The 17,869-nt window shown below is 40.4% G+C and overlaps 1 protein-coding gene across 1 annotated transcript in view; it reads left to right on the top strand.

Annotated features, from left to right (window-relative positions):
• Positions 1 to 17,642, top strand: part of LOC144694594 (uncharacterized) — a 229,988-nt gene extending 212,346 nt beyond the window's left edge. The window contains exons 12-13 of the mRNA XM_078565196.1: positions 9,565 to 9,661; positions 17,362 to 17,642. Coding sequence (XP_078421322.1) covers positions 9,565 to 9,661; positions 17,362 to 17,642 — 378 coding nt within the window. The remainder of the gene's footprint in view (positions 1 to 9,564; positions 9,662 to 17,361) is intronic.
• The last annotated feature ends 227 nt before the right edge of the window (positions 17,643 to 17,869 follow it).

Here is a 17,869-nt window from a genome sequence, read left to right as displayed (position 1 = left end):
TGGGGCCACAGTTTCAGAATAAGGGGTTGGCCATTTAGGGCTGTGATCAAACTCAAAATACTTACCTTAATCTGAAGTTGTAGATTGGGAACTCCAGTTCCCAGAGGGCCTCGGGCCTTCTGCGCCTGCGCCAACTGGGAGGTGGCCACACAAGTTGGTGTCTTTAGGCTGGGAAACAGCCCTGTGCGTCTGCACAGAAGCAAAGAAGTGAAGTAGCGTGAAACTGCAGGTTAGGTGACCTGAACCGAAGCGCCATTCCAGAGAAGGTGTCCCAGGGAGCAGGACATGGGAAGGGGGACAGGGAGACGTCCCAGCAGAAAGTCTCAGGCATGGACAAAGACAGGAATCAGAAAGAGGTCCCATAAATCAAGATGAAAGAAAGGAGCAAAGCAATAGGCTTTAAAGTTAAAGAGAGATCTGCGAAGAGGCAGAGGAGGCAGCCAAAGGTTGGTGACTCCTTACTATGGACCTTTTGAAGCAGTGGTGTTCTATTTGGAATGGCTGAAGATCTGAGATTGTGCTTGGAAGGTGAAGCTCGAGTGTACTCAAAGATCCAGGGGAAAGGAATCTTGGAAGGTGAGATTGAAACCCTGGAAGTGGATCCTTGTTGAAGTCATCCAAGTGGGAACAACATTTGAAGAGAATTCCAAGGTAAGTTCTTCAAATGTAGAGATTGGAAACCCTCGTTTCAGTGAGACTGGATGGTTCACAGTGTGACGAACGTCTGGGTGGGTTGTTGAGATACCCATGGAATCTGTTTTGGCTGCATCTGTCATTTACTTTGGAGTGTGGTGTGTCAGACCACACTTCACCTCTTAATTCACATGTACCTCATACTTACCCTGAATATTAGAGTAGAAGATAGATGTTGTAAATTGTTTTATCTTTCTTAATTTGCATATGCCTGCAAAGATATTGCTGAGGTAAAAGGAATAATTTGAATTTGAATCATTTTCTTGTGTTTGTATTGAGTTCTTTCCAACCTTTTTGTCTGGTCTAATATGGTTCATTTTTTCCTGTTCAATAAATATTTTATTCTTTGTGTTAAACGTTCATTAGCAGACTCCTGTGAATCTGTTCAATAACTTTCCTCCACGGTTTCTAAAAAAAAAAGGTTAGGATCTATCAAGCCAGGTTTCACGCGGGGATCTGACTTGTCCAGTATTAACATCGGCTGAGATCGTAACAGGGCTGAGAAACCTCTTCGTTCAAAGTGCAGGATCTTCGGGTCGGCGAGTGGGGGTGGGACCTGCTCGCCGACACGTAAAATGATGTGTGGTGATGTCAGGCGTGCGTCCCGACATCACCCCACGTCATTCAGATTTGAGTTTGGTGGGCGCGCACTGGAGTCGGCTGCGCGCCTGCCAAACTGACAAAGGCCTATTAAGGCCATTTAAATAGTAATTAAACTAATTAACTGAGCAGCCTGTCCAACCTTAAGGTTGGCGGGCAGGCGAAGAGCTCAAGTGGCCTTCACATTTATCATGAAACTTCATCCATGGGCGGGATGAGGTTTCATGAAGATTTTTAAAGTTTAATAAAAATTTATAATAAAATTCATTGACATGTCCCAGCTCATGTGACACTGTCACATGCGTGAAAGAGTGCAGGCCCTGACTCAGCCTACTCCCGTCGCCCGCACAGGGAGCGCTCAGTGCTTCTGGGTGTGCATCACACTGGGCGGGTCTTAATTGGCAGCGGCGCGATCGCAGGCGGCGATCAGCTACACGCCCGCCCGTGCCCACTCCCGTCCAACCCCTCTGATGGGGAGAAAATTCTCCCCAAAGTGTTGTGAATCTTTGGAATTCTCTACCCTAGACAGCCATGGATGCTCTGTTATTTGTATATTGAAGACAGAGGTTGATAAATGTTTGGGTACTAAAGGTATTAAGGGTTATAAGTATAGCCTATACAGGGAAAGTTGAGGTAGAAAGCCAAACATAATCTTCTTGAATGATGGAGCAGTCTCGAATGGTTAACTCCTGCTCCTGTTTCTTCAGTTCTTATCAATTCCTTTTCTTCCTATGTTGGGGAAGATTATGGAGGAGAATCTAGCCCAGTAAGGCTGACATGTGGAAGCTGTTTTGAACATTGGCAAATGCTGCTGAATTAAGTTAAAAATATTTTAAAATATAATGTATTATTGTACGATATTATTTACTCTGTTTATTTTTTTTAATTCTTATTTTTCAATTACAAGTAATTTTATTTTTTTAATAGTCAAAGGTCAGCACATCAATGATCTCTAGTTCAATTGGTCCAGTGTTTTCTTTGGCTGTTTACTCAGCTACTTTTATATTGCACTAGCGAAAGAAAACTTATGAACCCAAATATTGATTTTGTTTCTGACTGATGCAATGTTTTTGTACTAACAAGCTTGGGCAATATCAATTCTTGAGGGTAACGATAACATCCCATTGAATTTGACCAAAATTAATATTTGTACTGCATTGGTGAAATCTGAAGTTTAAAGAAGTACATTATGCATATATAAGCCCACTGAATCTTTCTGTTTTGTTTTAATCCGTGTGTTATTATGATAGAATAAGTTAAACGTAACCCATTCTGATTGGGTTCTGAGAAGTATTTATTTAAACTGTGACACGAAAGCTCTTTTTGTTATTTTGATACATAGTGCACATTAGTGCAATACAGGGATCATGGGAATGTTCTTGAAGTTTCCATCCTTAGAATGCCATTACCAGCAATATTGCAAGAGCCACGCAGCAAATTTTAGCACAGACAGCAATTTACATCCAAAAATTAATACATGGAGCCTCTTTCCCTTTGGGTTTAGAGTATAAAATTTATACTGCAAAGCAGGTGATGATGGGGAGAGAGGATTAATAATACAAGCACTTCATCACAGGTGAGGTGTTCACTATCTCTTATTTTGACGGCTGCATTCCACATTCATAAGCATGATACAAAATATTATTAATATTTTGTTGTGCATATGTTTATATGATTTCAATGGGAAGTATTTGGCGTGTGGGTACTTAAATATTATGTTTATAGGGCTTCAATAGCTCAACCCAAATATATAAAAGGCTTTGAGATCATTACTGAATACATTTAAAATTTGGAAGGTGACTTTGTTTTCATACCAAAGATTTGCTAAATTGCAGCTCTGTTGAAGATTATTGAAGATGACTAAGGTGCCATACATGAAAACAGTTTGAAGATTCCCATTTCACTGCCATAGTTTACTAAAGTCATCTAGTTTTGAAATGCATGTAACCAAAGAAAATGGGCCAAATATTAATGAAGCTTTGTGTCTCACAGTGTGCACTTTTAGTTAGACTTTCCTGCACCCTTTGGCTCAAATGTAATTTGCGGCGTAACTTGCTGGAAGCATGAGCTGATGATGGCAAGGCCAGGGCAGTGGGGCCTCTGGAAACTTAGTGAACAAAGGTATCAATAGCATACCTCATTAACCAAAGAGATTTAACGACTGAGAAAGAAACAGAGAAAGAGGGTGAATTATAGTCAAATAAGGTACAGAGAGAGAAATAAAGAAATGGAAAGAAAAATGAATTAAGAGTGAGAGAGAGAGACAGAAGGAAAAGTAGCAGGTTGCTTGGCATCGCGTTAACAATAAGTAAAGAGGGCACTCAGTAGAGCCCATACCTCTGCCATGATGTGTTAACGTTATTACAATTGCGCAGCTCTTCCTTGAGGCTTTTCTTTACTGATGCTCTGTAACTAAAGCTGAAAAAAAGAAATATTTTTATTATGAGTTTCCACTGAGGAGGCTTCAGGCCTACTCACACCCAGCAACCTGCTCTGAAAACTCTGTCCACATTTTGACAGCTGTGACAAACTCCACCACAGTAGCTAAGGCAATCGACAATGTTCTAAAACAATCAACAACATTCTAAATAAAACAACTCACAACGTTCTAAAAAAAGACAATTCGTCCTATCTCCCAGTGTTAACAGATCTTTTAAAATTTTCCAGGATCTGGATACAGATACACTCCTTCGCCAAAAAACTGATCAGTTCTTCCTTGGGTCATAACCTATCTGTGTAACAAGTTTCATTGAAATCAGTCCATTAGTTTTTGAGATATATTGTTTGCAGACAAACAGACTGACAAACATTACCTCTGCCCATGTCAGTGGCAAAGGTAATTATCACATTGTTACAAGAGTACATATGATGTTAAATGTGAGGCCCAACTTTCTGCGCAAGTTTAAAGGGAAAACCCAGTGTGTTCTTAAAAAACACCGGTGAATCTAATGGCAAAATGCCGTTTGTGTGAGGCTAATGGTAGAGCAGCAATAGTTGTCAAGCAAGTTCTTGAGATTCTCAATTCATGGTGTCATTTTTGTTCAGTCAAACGTGCTGCCTGATTTGCATGTTAATATGGGCCTTCATCATGAATGCGTTGTTTTGTTTTGCAGGATTGTCTCACAGGTACGATATTGATCAAATATTTTGTTACACATTGCCTTGAATGTTCTTAAGTTACATTACATAGAAACAGTTACTAGCCATTAAAGTTCCAGTCCAACATAAATAATCACATCATACAAACATCACATGGAGTCCAGAGTTTAAACTTTGTCAGCGCTAGCCATGGATCAGCTCTGTGCTTTACAGGGATAGCTTATTCTTTTATAACACTGTGCATGTACAATATATCAGTTATAAATATGTTGACTTGCTGTTGTTTTATACATGGTGCTGGTGTAGTGCACAGTTATCTGCTATTTGCTCCCCTCAGTGTGATTTTGTAATAGTCTATGTTTTTGGAACAAGAACATGAAAGAAGAGGCAGTGAATTGGTTTCTATTGTGGATTTCTGTTGAACTTAGATTTTACTGGAGTAGGAATTTTTCTGCTTTAGACTTATTTATTTTTATTTCAACCAGGATTGTAAGATGTATTTCTGTCAGTGGGAGGCTGCTGAACATTATGTGAAGCCATGTAAATGGAGCAATTTAATATTGAAAGCCTTTCTTATGCAAGGGCTGGAGGATTACAGTGCCATGTGATTGGCAGCAGGTTTGTTGCTCTTCCCTGGGTGATTCCTGTAAAATATATATATAAAATATACTGTATAGAACAGCAGTGCACTTGTGCTGATATATTATTTTAGAAACTATGTGCATAAATGGAGGTCTTGTGGCACAGTGGCAGAATCCTTACCTCTAAGCCAGAAGCTCCAGGTTCAAACCCCACTTCAGGACTTGATGGCCACGGAAGATGTGCCATGATGTGTCTAAACAAGTTGTTTGTCAATCTGTAAATCCTTCTGATACACCTATGGCAGGCAGTAAGAGTGGGAGAGTTTCCTGTCAGCCATTTGCAGAAGGCAACAGCAAACCACTGCAGTACCTTGCCAAGCATAACTGTGGACCAATCACAAAGGTCTGTGATTGCCAACACCCTTTAAGGGCATAGTACCTGAAGAGAGAGATGCGCATAAGCAGAGAAGGTTCCAATGCTCTAAAGTATTGGGGAGATTTCCTCCATATCATTTCTCGTGTTTTCACCCAGCCTTTTTTTTTTTGCATATAGTGTGTGCAAAAAGAAAAATGACTGCCATTAACAGGGCTCAAAGTAATATCATTGGGTGCATTACATAACATTGACACTGTTTGTAAATCTACACCAAACTACACCATCCAAGTTTGACAGAGATTACATGGATTTGTGGTTACTGCTGACCATTTCACCACGTTTTTTCTCCACACTCAGCACTAAGGGTTTTGTGTTTAGTAAAGCTCACAGCAAACCAGAGATGGAATTTAATGCCCTCCCCATAAATGAGTTTGAAGGCAAGCACTTAATCAGGTGGGTGGTGGGTGGTGGGTGGGGACCCCACCGGTTTTCCGCCTCTGCTCCAATCAAGTCTGGGGCAGAAGGCTCACGGATGGTCTTCCTGCCCCACCACCAATTGAAGCTCTTCAGTGGGCAATTAACGCCCACTTAAGGGCCTCATTCTGCCACTGCAGGTATTCAACCAGCGACAGATGGGGCAGTTACCACCTGGGAAGCCTGAAAAGCAAAGCCTGTTAGGGTTGTTTGCGGGCTCCCAGGGAGGGTCCCTTGTTTAGAGGCAGTTGTAGTATAAGGGTCTGGCACATATGGAGTTAATGTGGGACTGAATACGTTACTGCTGACACAGTGATGTAAGAGAGCACATGAGCCACACCAAGGGTTAGCTGGGTGTTGGATAGAACTGTGTGCACCAGCAGCATGGAGACAGTTCCTATCTTGTACCTTTTACTGTATATTTGTAAATAGTTCTAAGAGGCAACAAAGACTCACAGTTAAGATACGTATGACTATGAAGACTTCTTCAGACCGACCGAACCGTTACCAACACCCTACAACAACATTCAATGCCTGATCGAAAAGAGGGGGCTTCGATGAGAGCCAAACCTGCCCCTGTTACTGGCACCTGCCCCCTCTCACATGACCTCCATCCTGCCCTCACTTGTGTCCTAGGCCTCTCCCTGAGTGCATTGACAGCAGGTACCACCGCTCCTCCAGTGGTGTTGCCAGCAATGTGCAGGCATCTCTCAGACGGGATTTCTGCCACAAGGATCCTTAATACCGGGAAGGCCGCTGCTGGCCACTCGGCACTTAATTAGGCAGGCCTTACCCAAAGGAGGCGATGCGGGGCTTTCACCAGCTCCAACCGGCAGGCAAGACCCCCATGGCTTGCATTAAATACCACCTGGGAGGAGTGGATTAATGATGCAAAACAGTGGATATACATCTTTGTTCAGGAAATCACAGGAACTTTGAACATAAAAAGAGCTGCAACATTTTTGGAAAATAATAAGTGCATTCTGAAGACAGTGGACTCTCATTTTGGAACAGGACCGAGGTTCGAATCCCACCATGGCAGATGGTGGAATTTGAATCCAATAATCTGGAATTAAAAATCTAATGATGACCATGAAACCATTGCTAATTGTTGTAAAATCCCATCTAGTGCCCTTTAGGAAAGGAAATCTGCTGTCCTTACCTGGTCTGTCCTACATGTGACTCCAGACTCACGGGAATGTGGTTGACTCTCAAATGCCCACTGAAGTGATCTGGCAAGCCACTCAGTTGTATCAAACCACTACAAAGTCTATAAAGAATGAAACCGGCCAGACCACTCGGCATCGACTTAGGCACCAGAAACGACAACGGCAAACTCAGCCCTGTCGACCCTGCAAAGTCCTCCTTACTAACATCTGGGGGCTAGTGCCAAAATTTGGAGAACTGTCTCATAGACTGGTCAAGCAGCAGCCTGACATAGTCATCCTCACGGAATCATACCTTACGGATAATGTCCCAGACACCACCATCATCATCCCTGGGTATGTCCTGTCCCACCGACAGGACAGACCCAGCAGAGGTAGCGGCACAGTGGTTTACAGTCGGGAGGGAGTTGGCCCTGGGAGTCCTGAACATTGACTCTGGACCCCATGAAGTCTCATGGCATCAAGTCAAACATGGGCAAGGAAACCTCCTACTGATTACTGTGTATGCTCCCCGCCCTCCCCTACCCTGCCCTCAGCTGATGAGTCAGTATTCCCCCATGTTGCACACCACTGGGAGGAAGAACTGAGGGTGGCAAGTGCACAGAATGTACTCTGGGTGGGGACTTCAATTTTCTTCATCAAGAATGGCTCGGTAGCACCACTACTGACCGATCTGGCCGAGTGCTAAAGGACATGGGTCTGCAGCAGCTGTTGAGGGAACCAATGAGAGGGAAAAACACACTTGACCTCGTCCCCACCAACCCGCCTGCCGCAGATGCATCTATCCATGACAGTATCGGTAGGAGTGACCACTGTACAGTCCATCGTATTGTGTGGCACTACCACCGTGCTAAGTAGGATAGATTTTGAACAGATCTAGCAACTCTTTAAGAGTAATTACATTTCAAAAGTACTTCATTGGCTGAGAAGCAATTGGGGCATCCTGTGGTCGTGAAGATGCCACATTAATGCAAGTCTCTGTGTCTGCATGGTGCCGGCACACATAAATGTGGCAATAGAAAATTGAAAGGAAATAAAAATTACTTTAAAAGTATTGTCATTTGGATCATATTAGTAATTTATTAGAAACATATATTGACTTTTTATGTATTTAAAATTACAGACAATGGGTAGCCCAATATCTTATTAGCTACCAGTTATTCTTTAAATGGTGGCTGGTAATGAATTATGAAACAATAATTTACAAAATCTTAGGACTTTTATTAATTCATGAAAGGAAATTGGTCTAAAAGTGATGTTTAAATTGAGTTAAATCCTAATAAAGACTACAAGAGCTTCAGCAGCGCGCTTTGATATTGTAATCCCAGGCACAGATGCTAAATTTTGCCTACCTGAAACTCATTATTAATTAATTCTTTTTTAATATAGGTTGGATTTACTCATTTGGAAAAGTAGAATTATCCCTATTGATGTCGATCTATAATGCAAGTGGTTTGAATTTCACTAACCAGAGAGTTTAATCTTGCAGTTTGTGCAAAGCTCATCAAGACTTCGATAACAGATGCGAAGATCCCAGTGTCAGTCCACGTGTTTGGATCTTTATTCTAATCAAATTACCCAGACGCATGATAAGTCAACACTGATCACCATGCTGGCGGAAATTTAGATTACTCATGGCCCTCCCATTCCCTTTGTTTTAATAACAACCATGCTCTATGTTTTCACACATTAAAGCAGAAATTGTGATGGTACCTGAATAATTAAAGAGTTGTCTATGGTGTTGTGTGAATCTGATCAATGTCACTGGCAAGGAAACGTGACCACAGCTGTGCTTTAAAAGTGCTCCCTGCTATGTTTTGCTGTGTGCTGGAAAAACAATACTTACTCTGTTCACTTTACTCCTTTCTGACCTTGCTGCAGGCAGCAGTGTCACCAGCTGCACTGGTTAACATGGTCACCTTTGGGTTTTCTTTTAAAAAAATGGTTTGACAGGGGATGAAACACATTTCATATAAACTTGCATTTCCCGCAGGTGTAGCAGTCCTTGTTTGTGTGCCTTGTACTGTTTGTTTATTTAGCTTCCTAAGCAATTTGACTCACTCAGTTTGGCGTCTTAAGTCCTGCTGGTTGCTTGATTCAGTACCCTCTCCCCTCCATCCATTTTCCTTCATTTCATTGACTTTTTCATGCAGTCATTTAAAGAATTAGATGAGAGGATTTTGTTTCTCCATTTCTTCCTGTCTGTCATGACCTTTGTTTTTTTTTTAACTTCCTTGGTCTAGTTTCAGTAAATAGTCATTGAGTGCCATGCCACCTGCTAAAGGTAGTTGAGAAATTAGCTTTTCCTGAAATTACCCTGACCAGTGACCTCTCCCAACTCACCCTAGGGTTTTGGAAGGCTGTTCCAGCTTTCTGTGTGGCCACGTTTACTGCTTAATTTCGATGCTGGCGTTTAGCCTCTTAATTATTACTTGTCAGTTTAACTCAATAAAGCCTCAAGTAAGTAGAATTACTATATATTTTTTCACATGCTTGTCATGGATGCTCTGTTCTTTGTTGGGCAAGACTGTTAACTATTTTCACCACCATTTCTCTGATTTCTTTGTTCTGAAAGGAAAGACAAGATGAAGAAAAATTTGTGAAATCTGCACCACATACCACACAAGCTCCTGTGTCAAAGGTCACTTCTGGAAGCTCAGGATTAGGAAGAGGTAAAATTATATTTTTATCCTTAAGCTTTGATTTCTCAAGTTAATGAAGATTTTTTTTTTCATTGGGTCTGTGCCGCTAACAGGTGTTAGCCCTCAAGCATGGTCTCCAGGGCAGCCAGTCTATACACAACTTGAGGGCGATATAATTCATTGTAGCCTTGAACACATACAAATTGGTTGGGGAGACAACTCTTGAAGTTTTTTTTCCAAGGCCAGATGACATGAGAACTTGAAATCCATGTCAGAAATCAAAGGAACATTTTAAACTGTCAAAATGTAAACTTATCAACAACCCCTTGACTTTTTTTTTTGAAAAGAAGCTTTCTGTATCAGATTCCAATTCAGAGTCAGGTGGGAGGGACCGTGTCAGAAATTTGCAATACAAAGCAGAAATTGAGAGTGCATCAAAAAAAATCAGATGTAATACAAACCAACCTTCATCTCACTTGTCACATCTGCTCTGTCTAATTTATTTTTGAAACCAGAGAGGGGAAAAGGATCACAAACAATGTGTAGATGATAATATTTCATTTTTTTTAATCCTGTCAAGGAAATTAACAGCTGCACATTGGGTTAAGTGCACACACTAAAGCTGATTTCTATGAAACATGATGTATGATACAATGAAAAAAATATTTCAAAACCCAGATCTGCAGAGCCCTATATAATAGTTCACTTCCAACCTTCTCACCTGATTCCATTGGCAGGATTAGCATAGTGGTTTTGTCTGTGAAGGATAGCTCTTAAGCAGGGTGAAGATGTGAAGAACACCAATAAGCTAGCAAAAACAGAGTACCGTGGCATTAACTGCCTCATTATTTACAGATCTTAAGCCAGTCTATTACTTTGACATAAGGTTAACATTCAGTGCTTCAGCTAGTCTGACACTATCCCCTTCTGTTTACATTTCAACTTAAATGTCTGATTGGTGCTTTTTCATCTGTTCTTCTTTACCAGAGCCTTTATAGAAGATGCACGAAAGCATTTGTGTCATAGCTGATGTGGTTAAAAAATTGAGTGGGGGAAGGGTTGTAGAGAGCACTCACTCTCATAGAGTTCAGGCACAACAGGTTACAAAGTCATTTGTATTTTATTCACATGAGAAATAAAGAAAAAAAAAAATCATGTTTCAGAAATGAGTGGATGCCCAGAATGGTAAAGAAGCTTTTCTTCATCCCAGAAAATAATGAAATAGTGACACCAGTGCAACTTAGAATCACTTTAATTCCCCCAAGTCTCAGAATTTCCCAGAAGAATGCAATGGTTTAATGATTACACCTTTGCATAACAATATGAATAAACTGAAAATATTGGGACAATGGCAATGCCAATGAATGAAGTTATTAGATATAGTGTAAGATCCTGGTGAAAAGCCTTCAGGCCTTATATTTCATTTCTGACTTCTGCTTCATACAAAAGCATTGGTAATAGATCCTAAAGCAATGCTGTTCATGAATTTTTTTTTTTAGCACAGTGAGTTCAACGTGGTCAGAACACAAGCACAAAAGACTTTTAAGCTTTTATGAAAAAAATGTATTGCTCAGGTTTAGGGTCTTGGTACAAAACCTGTTTCTCTGTACAGGGGTGTGTATAACACAATCCTGATACATCTCTGGCCTGTATTAAAGAACTACCTAAACCACACCATAAGATTCAAATGCAAATCATTTTATGCTAGATTATTAACACACATATGACACATTGAGCAATGCCAACTATAGGGACTTTGTGCACTCATCTGTGGAGGTACACAGTGTCAGGCCATGAAATTTGCAACGTCTTGCTTAAAGAGGGAAGACTACATAAATGAGTAGTGAGACACTGTGTACAATGTATATATATGAAACAGAGGAAAAGCATTCATCACAACTTCTGCTTAAATTTACTGCAAACTTGCTTCAAATCATTCAAAAATGTATTGAAGGCTATTCATTTTTTGACATTACAAGGAAGCTGTTGTCACAGTGGAGGCACTATTACTGCTCAGTAAATAGACAATCCCATATGTTTTAGAATGGAGGTGGAAAAAAGTCTGTGGCTAAATGACCTCATAGCTCAGGTTACGAGTTCTGCAGGTTATAACGCCATTAATCTTTTCCATATCCCACTCTGAAACAATTGGTATTCTGTTTGTGCTATTCATATTTATTGTATATTGCGTCTTTAAAAAAAACTGAATACAGAGAATATTTGAAATAGTTACTTCCATAGACAGAGAATGACTGCAGTGTGATATGCTGTATTGTCTGGGATCATTGCTGGAAATGCTAGATTTGCTCAATATGGTGTTGACTCCTAGGAATGAATTTCTCTTCATATTTGCTTTTTAATGAGAAAATTGAGTAAAAGACAATGGCATATATTGCAGAACACCCCCGTGGTTGAAGTGAGTGGAAAAGAAGGTTGAATATAATTCTTTCCTGAGCTGGGACTGCATTTTTCAGTCATCTGTTTTTGACTTGCATTTGTATAAGCCATTGATATACTTGTGGGTATTATTGTGGGGGAGTCTTCTGAGGCACAGAGCAGGTGTAGCTCAAACTGGAACCCATGTCACTTGAGGAGGAGTGGGATTAAGTAATATAATGTGGAACCTGCTAATTTAACCTTGTGCTTTTAGATTCTGTTTTTGTGGTGAAAGTGATGCCAGTTAGCAGTATTACCTCATTCACGTCCCACTCACAATGTGGAACCAGGAACATGGCATAAGCAAGTGTTAGTTAGCATATCCTGTTCAATTGCTGTGAAATTAAATAATAGAAATAAGTTGCTCACTAACTGCATTTTGTCAGCTTACCTATGGTAGAGTGAAATCTGTCCAGATTGACGATGATGAAATATGATACTGAAAATATGTTCAAAGGATTTTCAGTTGAAATATTGCCACTGTGTCAAAAAGAAATTTGTCTGTAATGTTCAAGGCTGCTGGTGTTCTGAAATGTGTTTTGTTCACCTTGTGGCATGGAATTCAAAGCATTGTCAGCAATACTGAAAGAATTGCACACATGGAAGAATGCACAGACATAATTGTGCACAGCTACAATTGCAACTTTAAATTTCTGGCTGCAGCGTGGATGTTGTAATGCTGGATGCACAGGTTGAAACTTCAGCCTACCCAAGCCCAGAATACAGTGGCAGAATGTGGGCATCTAATGTGCCAGTGGTAATTGTTTATATTTACAGTGCAGATAGACTTCACCTCTTGAAGTTACACTGTACAATCTTGATGACCAACATCACCCCCTTGAAACTACAGTCTGGCTTCCTGCGATTTCAGTGCTATAACCCAAGTGCAGAGTAAGAATCCTGATGAAGAAAAGTTATAATGCAAGGAATGAAGGAAAGTTTGACTGAGTTCTTTAGGATACTGCCCTTTTAGCTCTGGACTTAGATCCAAATTAAACACAGAAGAATAGGATGAAAATCTCTGCTGGTTGCAAAAGTCCAAAATCAAGTGATTTTTGAGGGGCATAAACACAGCTAATGGTGCACTTGAATCTAAAGCACAAAATCGTATAATTTGATACTAAATTAGCAGTCTTTCTTTGAGTTATGGGAGGTGAAACAATTTCTCTTTGCTGCACAGAGTTGAGCAGGGCAATAGCCAGACAGTGTCATATCTAACCTGGGAGTGCTGCCACTGGGTGCAGAATAATGGGGAACAAAGTCTATTCTCCAGTGTTATGATCCCTCATCCACGTGAACACAATAAAGAGATTCTTAAGAATGAGAATGTAAAGAATATGTAGATTTAAAATCCACGCAAACACGTTGCAATGACTACAAGTTCATATTGATTAGGGGCTGTCGTGCTTTGCTAAAGAGGACTTTTTCTAAATAGCCTCCACTGAGTACATTATCGATGCAGCACAATTTGTGGAGGGCTATTTCAGAGCTCGACAGCCAGAAATATGAGCTGTGAAAATCAATAATAAGCAACAATAGCAAGAATTTTATATTGAAATATTCCCCTTTAAGCCACTCAACTATACAATGGTTTTAAATCCCCATTTCCAATATGTACATGACATTTTATTAATAGAATCCCTGTTCCTTTTAACAAGAGCGTTTCATTATATTTTGTTTTCATAATTGATTTTTATTTCTGAAGCAACTTCTTAGCTAAGAATTTTATAAAACCTAGTGAGAATAATATTAGTATCCATTATTAAACATTGTATTAAAACCTCTTAAATGTCGTTGCTAAAAGGCTAAGATACGGACTCATAATACAATGGCCAGTGCCCATTGCGCAGAAGCATTGGGTGTTCTCTCTAAGTAATGGAGTGCTTTCTTACTCCAGTACAGCACATAACTTGCTGGGATTCTGTGCACAAAATGTGCTCAAGGCTCATTCAGACCCCAGGGATGATTTTCAATTTAAGATATTCAGGGGAGGCGACGTAAAAATTTTTGATCCAAGGTGTCTTTCTGCTTAACATAGGCCACCATTATTCTTTGCCACTGTTTGGTATTTTTTGTTCATCACCAGCCAAAGCTCACAAGGGAATTTATAATCTCATTAGCTGGAATTTGGCAACAATAGCAGCAGTAAACTGACGACCAGTAGCCGTTTCTTGCCATTAGTGCTCAACATCATGACCTCCGAGAGCATCACCAGAATACCATCAAAGGCTACCTAATACTGTTAAGGTCAGCTGATTTGGACACTGGGATAGCCAGTGGCTCTGGAGCAATGGCCTTGCACTATTAACCTACAGTGCATAGAAAAATTAACTGTGAATTGGCACAATGAAACATGATTTTAAAAAGTATCAATTTTTGTTCTTCTAAACCAACAATGGGGGCTGCAGTGACACAAACACCTGTAATAGATTACAGGTCATTGTTCACTCAACAGGCAGCCACATAGCACTTAGTGTCTTGAGGTAGACCCCACTGGTTCAAAGATTAGAGCATAAACAACATGACACCTAAGTTTCAGGCATTGTCCAAATATCTTTCATTGTTATTTGGATATGAGTCAAGTACAGAAGAACCATTTGATTTTTGCTTGCCTTTCTGGCAATCACAATAACAAGGTTGTTGTTATGTTGAAAATGGGTGGTGCCAGTAAATTTTCCCTTTTTTTTACATCAAATAACTACAAACAAAAGCCAAAAGTTGAGTATATCTATTGAGCCAAGCATTGCTGGGGTGACGGAAAGTGGGTTAGAATGCCTAAAGCAAAAGGCTTTGTTTTTATGCATTCTTCATCACCTCCGTAACCTGAGGAACTCCTGTTCACTATGGATTGCGTAGTAGTTAACTTTTGTTTTGTTTTACCCTTGGATTTAAATACATGTCCTAAAAAAATCTATCTGTGCTTACGTAATATTGTAGACAGCAGTGTGTAGTATTATAAAATGGTAGAGCACTCTGGCATTGCTGATTGCCTCATGTTAACTATGTGGTACATGGACCAATCAGTGCATGCTTTGTGTTACCCTAAACTCTAAAACATCATTATATGATACCCACAGGGATCAGTGTAAGACTGGTATCTGTTTAAAGTGATTCAGACTTGCCAGAGTTAAGCCATGCTAACAGACCTGCATCTGTGGTTGAGGAAAATGGGAAAGCATCCAAATAACAGTTACATCTTAATGTTAAAAAATTAGCTGCTGGACTGCATGGGATTGTTTTAAACTTTGCTTTGCATCACCTGAAGCTTGTGAGAAGCCAGAACAGTCTATGACCAGCTCATCAAGGTACTTTCATACCACTTGCCTAAATTCAATTTGGGCAATTTCACACCCAAATTGCCCTGGGCAGCTTGGATCTATATGAAGCCAAAAGCTGCTTTGCATCAATATAAATTTTGCAGTCTTTCTGGCTTATAGAATGCTTAACGAAAAGCTTCTCTGTGGCATGTTCCATGCTTCCAGCCTGTGCCTTGTGACAAGGCCAGGTAATGGCCTCAGCTTAGTTGCTTGCTGACTTGAATTAGCAGGAAATAGTAACAAGCAGTTTCTCACACACCACACTTCTTCAGCCAATCGCAATTTCCATCTTAGTCCGAGGGGATAATAAAAATAGACACTAACAGATGTACCATATGCTTTAAATCATCATTTAATTAGGCAATAATAATGGAACGACAAACGGTACACAGATTGGGGTTTTACCACCCCAGGGATTGTTTTGGCATGAGGTGCAGCTGAGAGCTAAAACAATCGCTGACGTGGCAGAAGCCCAGATACACGTACCCCTAGTTGTTTATTATTGTCATTTGATCGCTAGGTTTCTTCATCACGTGAAGAAACAGTTAGTTTTCATGGAGCAAATGAATCAGAGTTCAAACTGTAAATGACAGTCATAGCAACAGTGGGAAAAAAACACAAGAAAGGAACTATTAAAATTCCAAATATATACTCACAATGAGTATTTGGCACTATGTGCCCCAGTGTGATGACATTTTTAATAGTGATCCAACCAAGGCATTTCATTGTAATGGTAACTGTGCTTGTAATTTAACTATAAAAGGATATTTATCTATTAATATTTGGCAACAGAACAACAGTTGGCCTGGGTGCCTCTGGCCTAAAGAGGGAAGAATCTGTCAGTGTTCCTATACCTGACTGCTATCCAGTGATCTCTGCTGCAAAGTGTAAGTGTGTGGATTTGGGTCAGACTTCACTGTGATGCCTCCCTTACATTTCCACCCCCACACCCCCTTCCAGATCAAATATTCTGCCAACACTCATGGCCACAGCTTAGAAAGGTACCTGAGGTCTGTCTGCTACCCTGGAACCCTACCCTAACAAGAATCAGTGGGTGGAACCTTCTGTGATAGAGATATATCTCTGGGAAAAGAGGTAGGACTTATAGCCTTTTGAAGATCATCTCCCCAGTCTCTGCAGGGCAGTTGTACACTGGGGAAGCATGCTGCTTCCTTGCTACCTACAAAAGTGGAAACATTTTTCTTAAAAGTTATATGGCCTGCTCTTTACCCTGTGTGAGAGAACGCTCTGTTACTGCTGGCACACACCCTTACTCAATTTAAATCTTTGGAAACCCACCAATTCCTTGCCCCAGTGACTTTGAAATGCTATAAGTCTGGGATAAACACGTCCCTTGCATCCAGCAATCAAACAACACAAGTGGAAGGAAGTATGTCAGACAACATATTTTCTTCGCTTTCAATTATTTCAATGTACCCACCCATATTGGGCATACTGAATGACATTGGCATAAAATGAGATGGGGAAGGACAACAGGAAGCAAAATGGAACAGAAGGATGTAACGGAACCGTCAAAAAATCATCTAGGTGCAAATAGGAAATCCAGGTAAGTGTCTTCAAGGGGTGGGGGTGGTAAAAGTGTATCTGCTAAGCATTATTTTTTACTTGTTTGCCTGTAATAATTCATTGTTTAGAAATGTTGCTATAAATTAAGGGTTCTCTCCGGCTGAAATGATGCTGAACTGATAGAATATTATTTTAAAAATAACACTTTGTTTCTGTTCAGTTTCTTACAACAAATGCTAATAGGCAAATGTTAGGGGATTGCAGGGAATGACAGTGGGCAAATGGCTAGCAGATACCACCTAGTGGACACATAGGAATATTATTCACTTGCAGCTGGCATATAAGCAGCAAAGAAAGTGGGAGGGATATTCGCAGTTGTGAATTGGATCGCGCGATGAACAACAGTCTTTATACAATTTTCTGAATGCATTGTGTTTCAATTATTTTCAGGCTCAAGCCCTTCAGTACTAAGTGGGTTGGAGAATCACATGGATGAATCCCTACAGGAACTTTTCTCAGATGCCTTTTCTGCAAATGAAATTGTACTGAACAAGTATTCAGCCATGATTTCTACCTCTTGCAATGGTGGGAATTCGTATGTAGAAGTGAAGGAGGCCACGATGTGTTTGAGCTGTGCAGAGAAGGCAAGCATGAAGTCAATCATAAGAAAATGGTTTAAAGTCAGAATGCACATTATGTACATCAGGGAAATGATGTTAGGTCTGAAATGAGGAACAGATGATTGGAGACTGAGTCTATCAAAAGGTTAAAAGCATGGGTGAGGGGAGAGGATCTCTGGCATTCTTTTAAGACCCAGCTTCCAAGGCAGTATAATGACATTGTTTGCTGGCACTCTAACCTCACATGACACAAAGAATTGGCAACCCCAACGCTCCCCATGTGATGAATTGGCAATCTTACCTGCGTCATAGGAGGAAGGAAGAAATTGCAGATCAGT

This window comes from Cetorhinus maximus, chromosome 20, assembly GCF_964194155.1.
Source record: "Cetorhinus maximus chromosome 20, sCetMax3.hap1.1, whole genome shotgun sequence".
In the NCBI taxonomy this organism is placed as follows: domain Eukaryota; kingdom Metazoa; phylum Chordata; class Chondrichthyes; order Lamniformes; family Cetorhinidae; genus Cetorhinus; species Cetorhinus maximus.
This window is presented reverse-complemented; position numbering and strand designations above follow the sequence as displayed.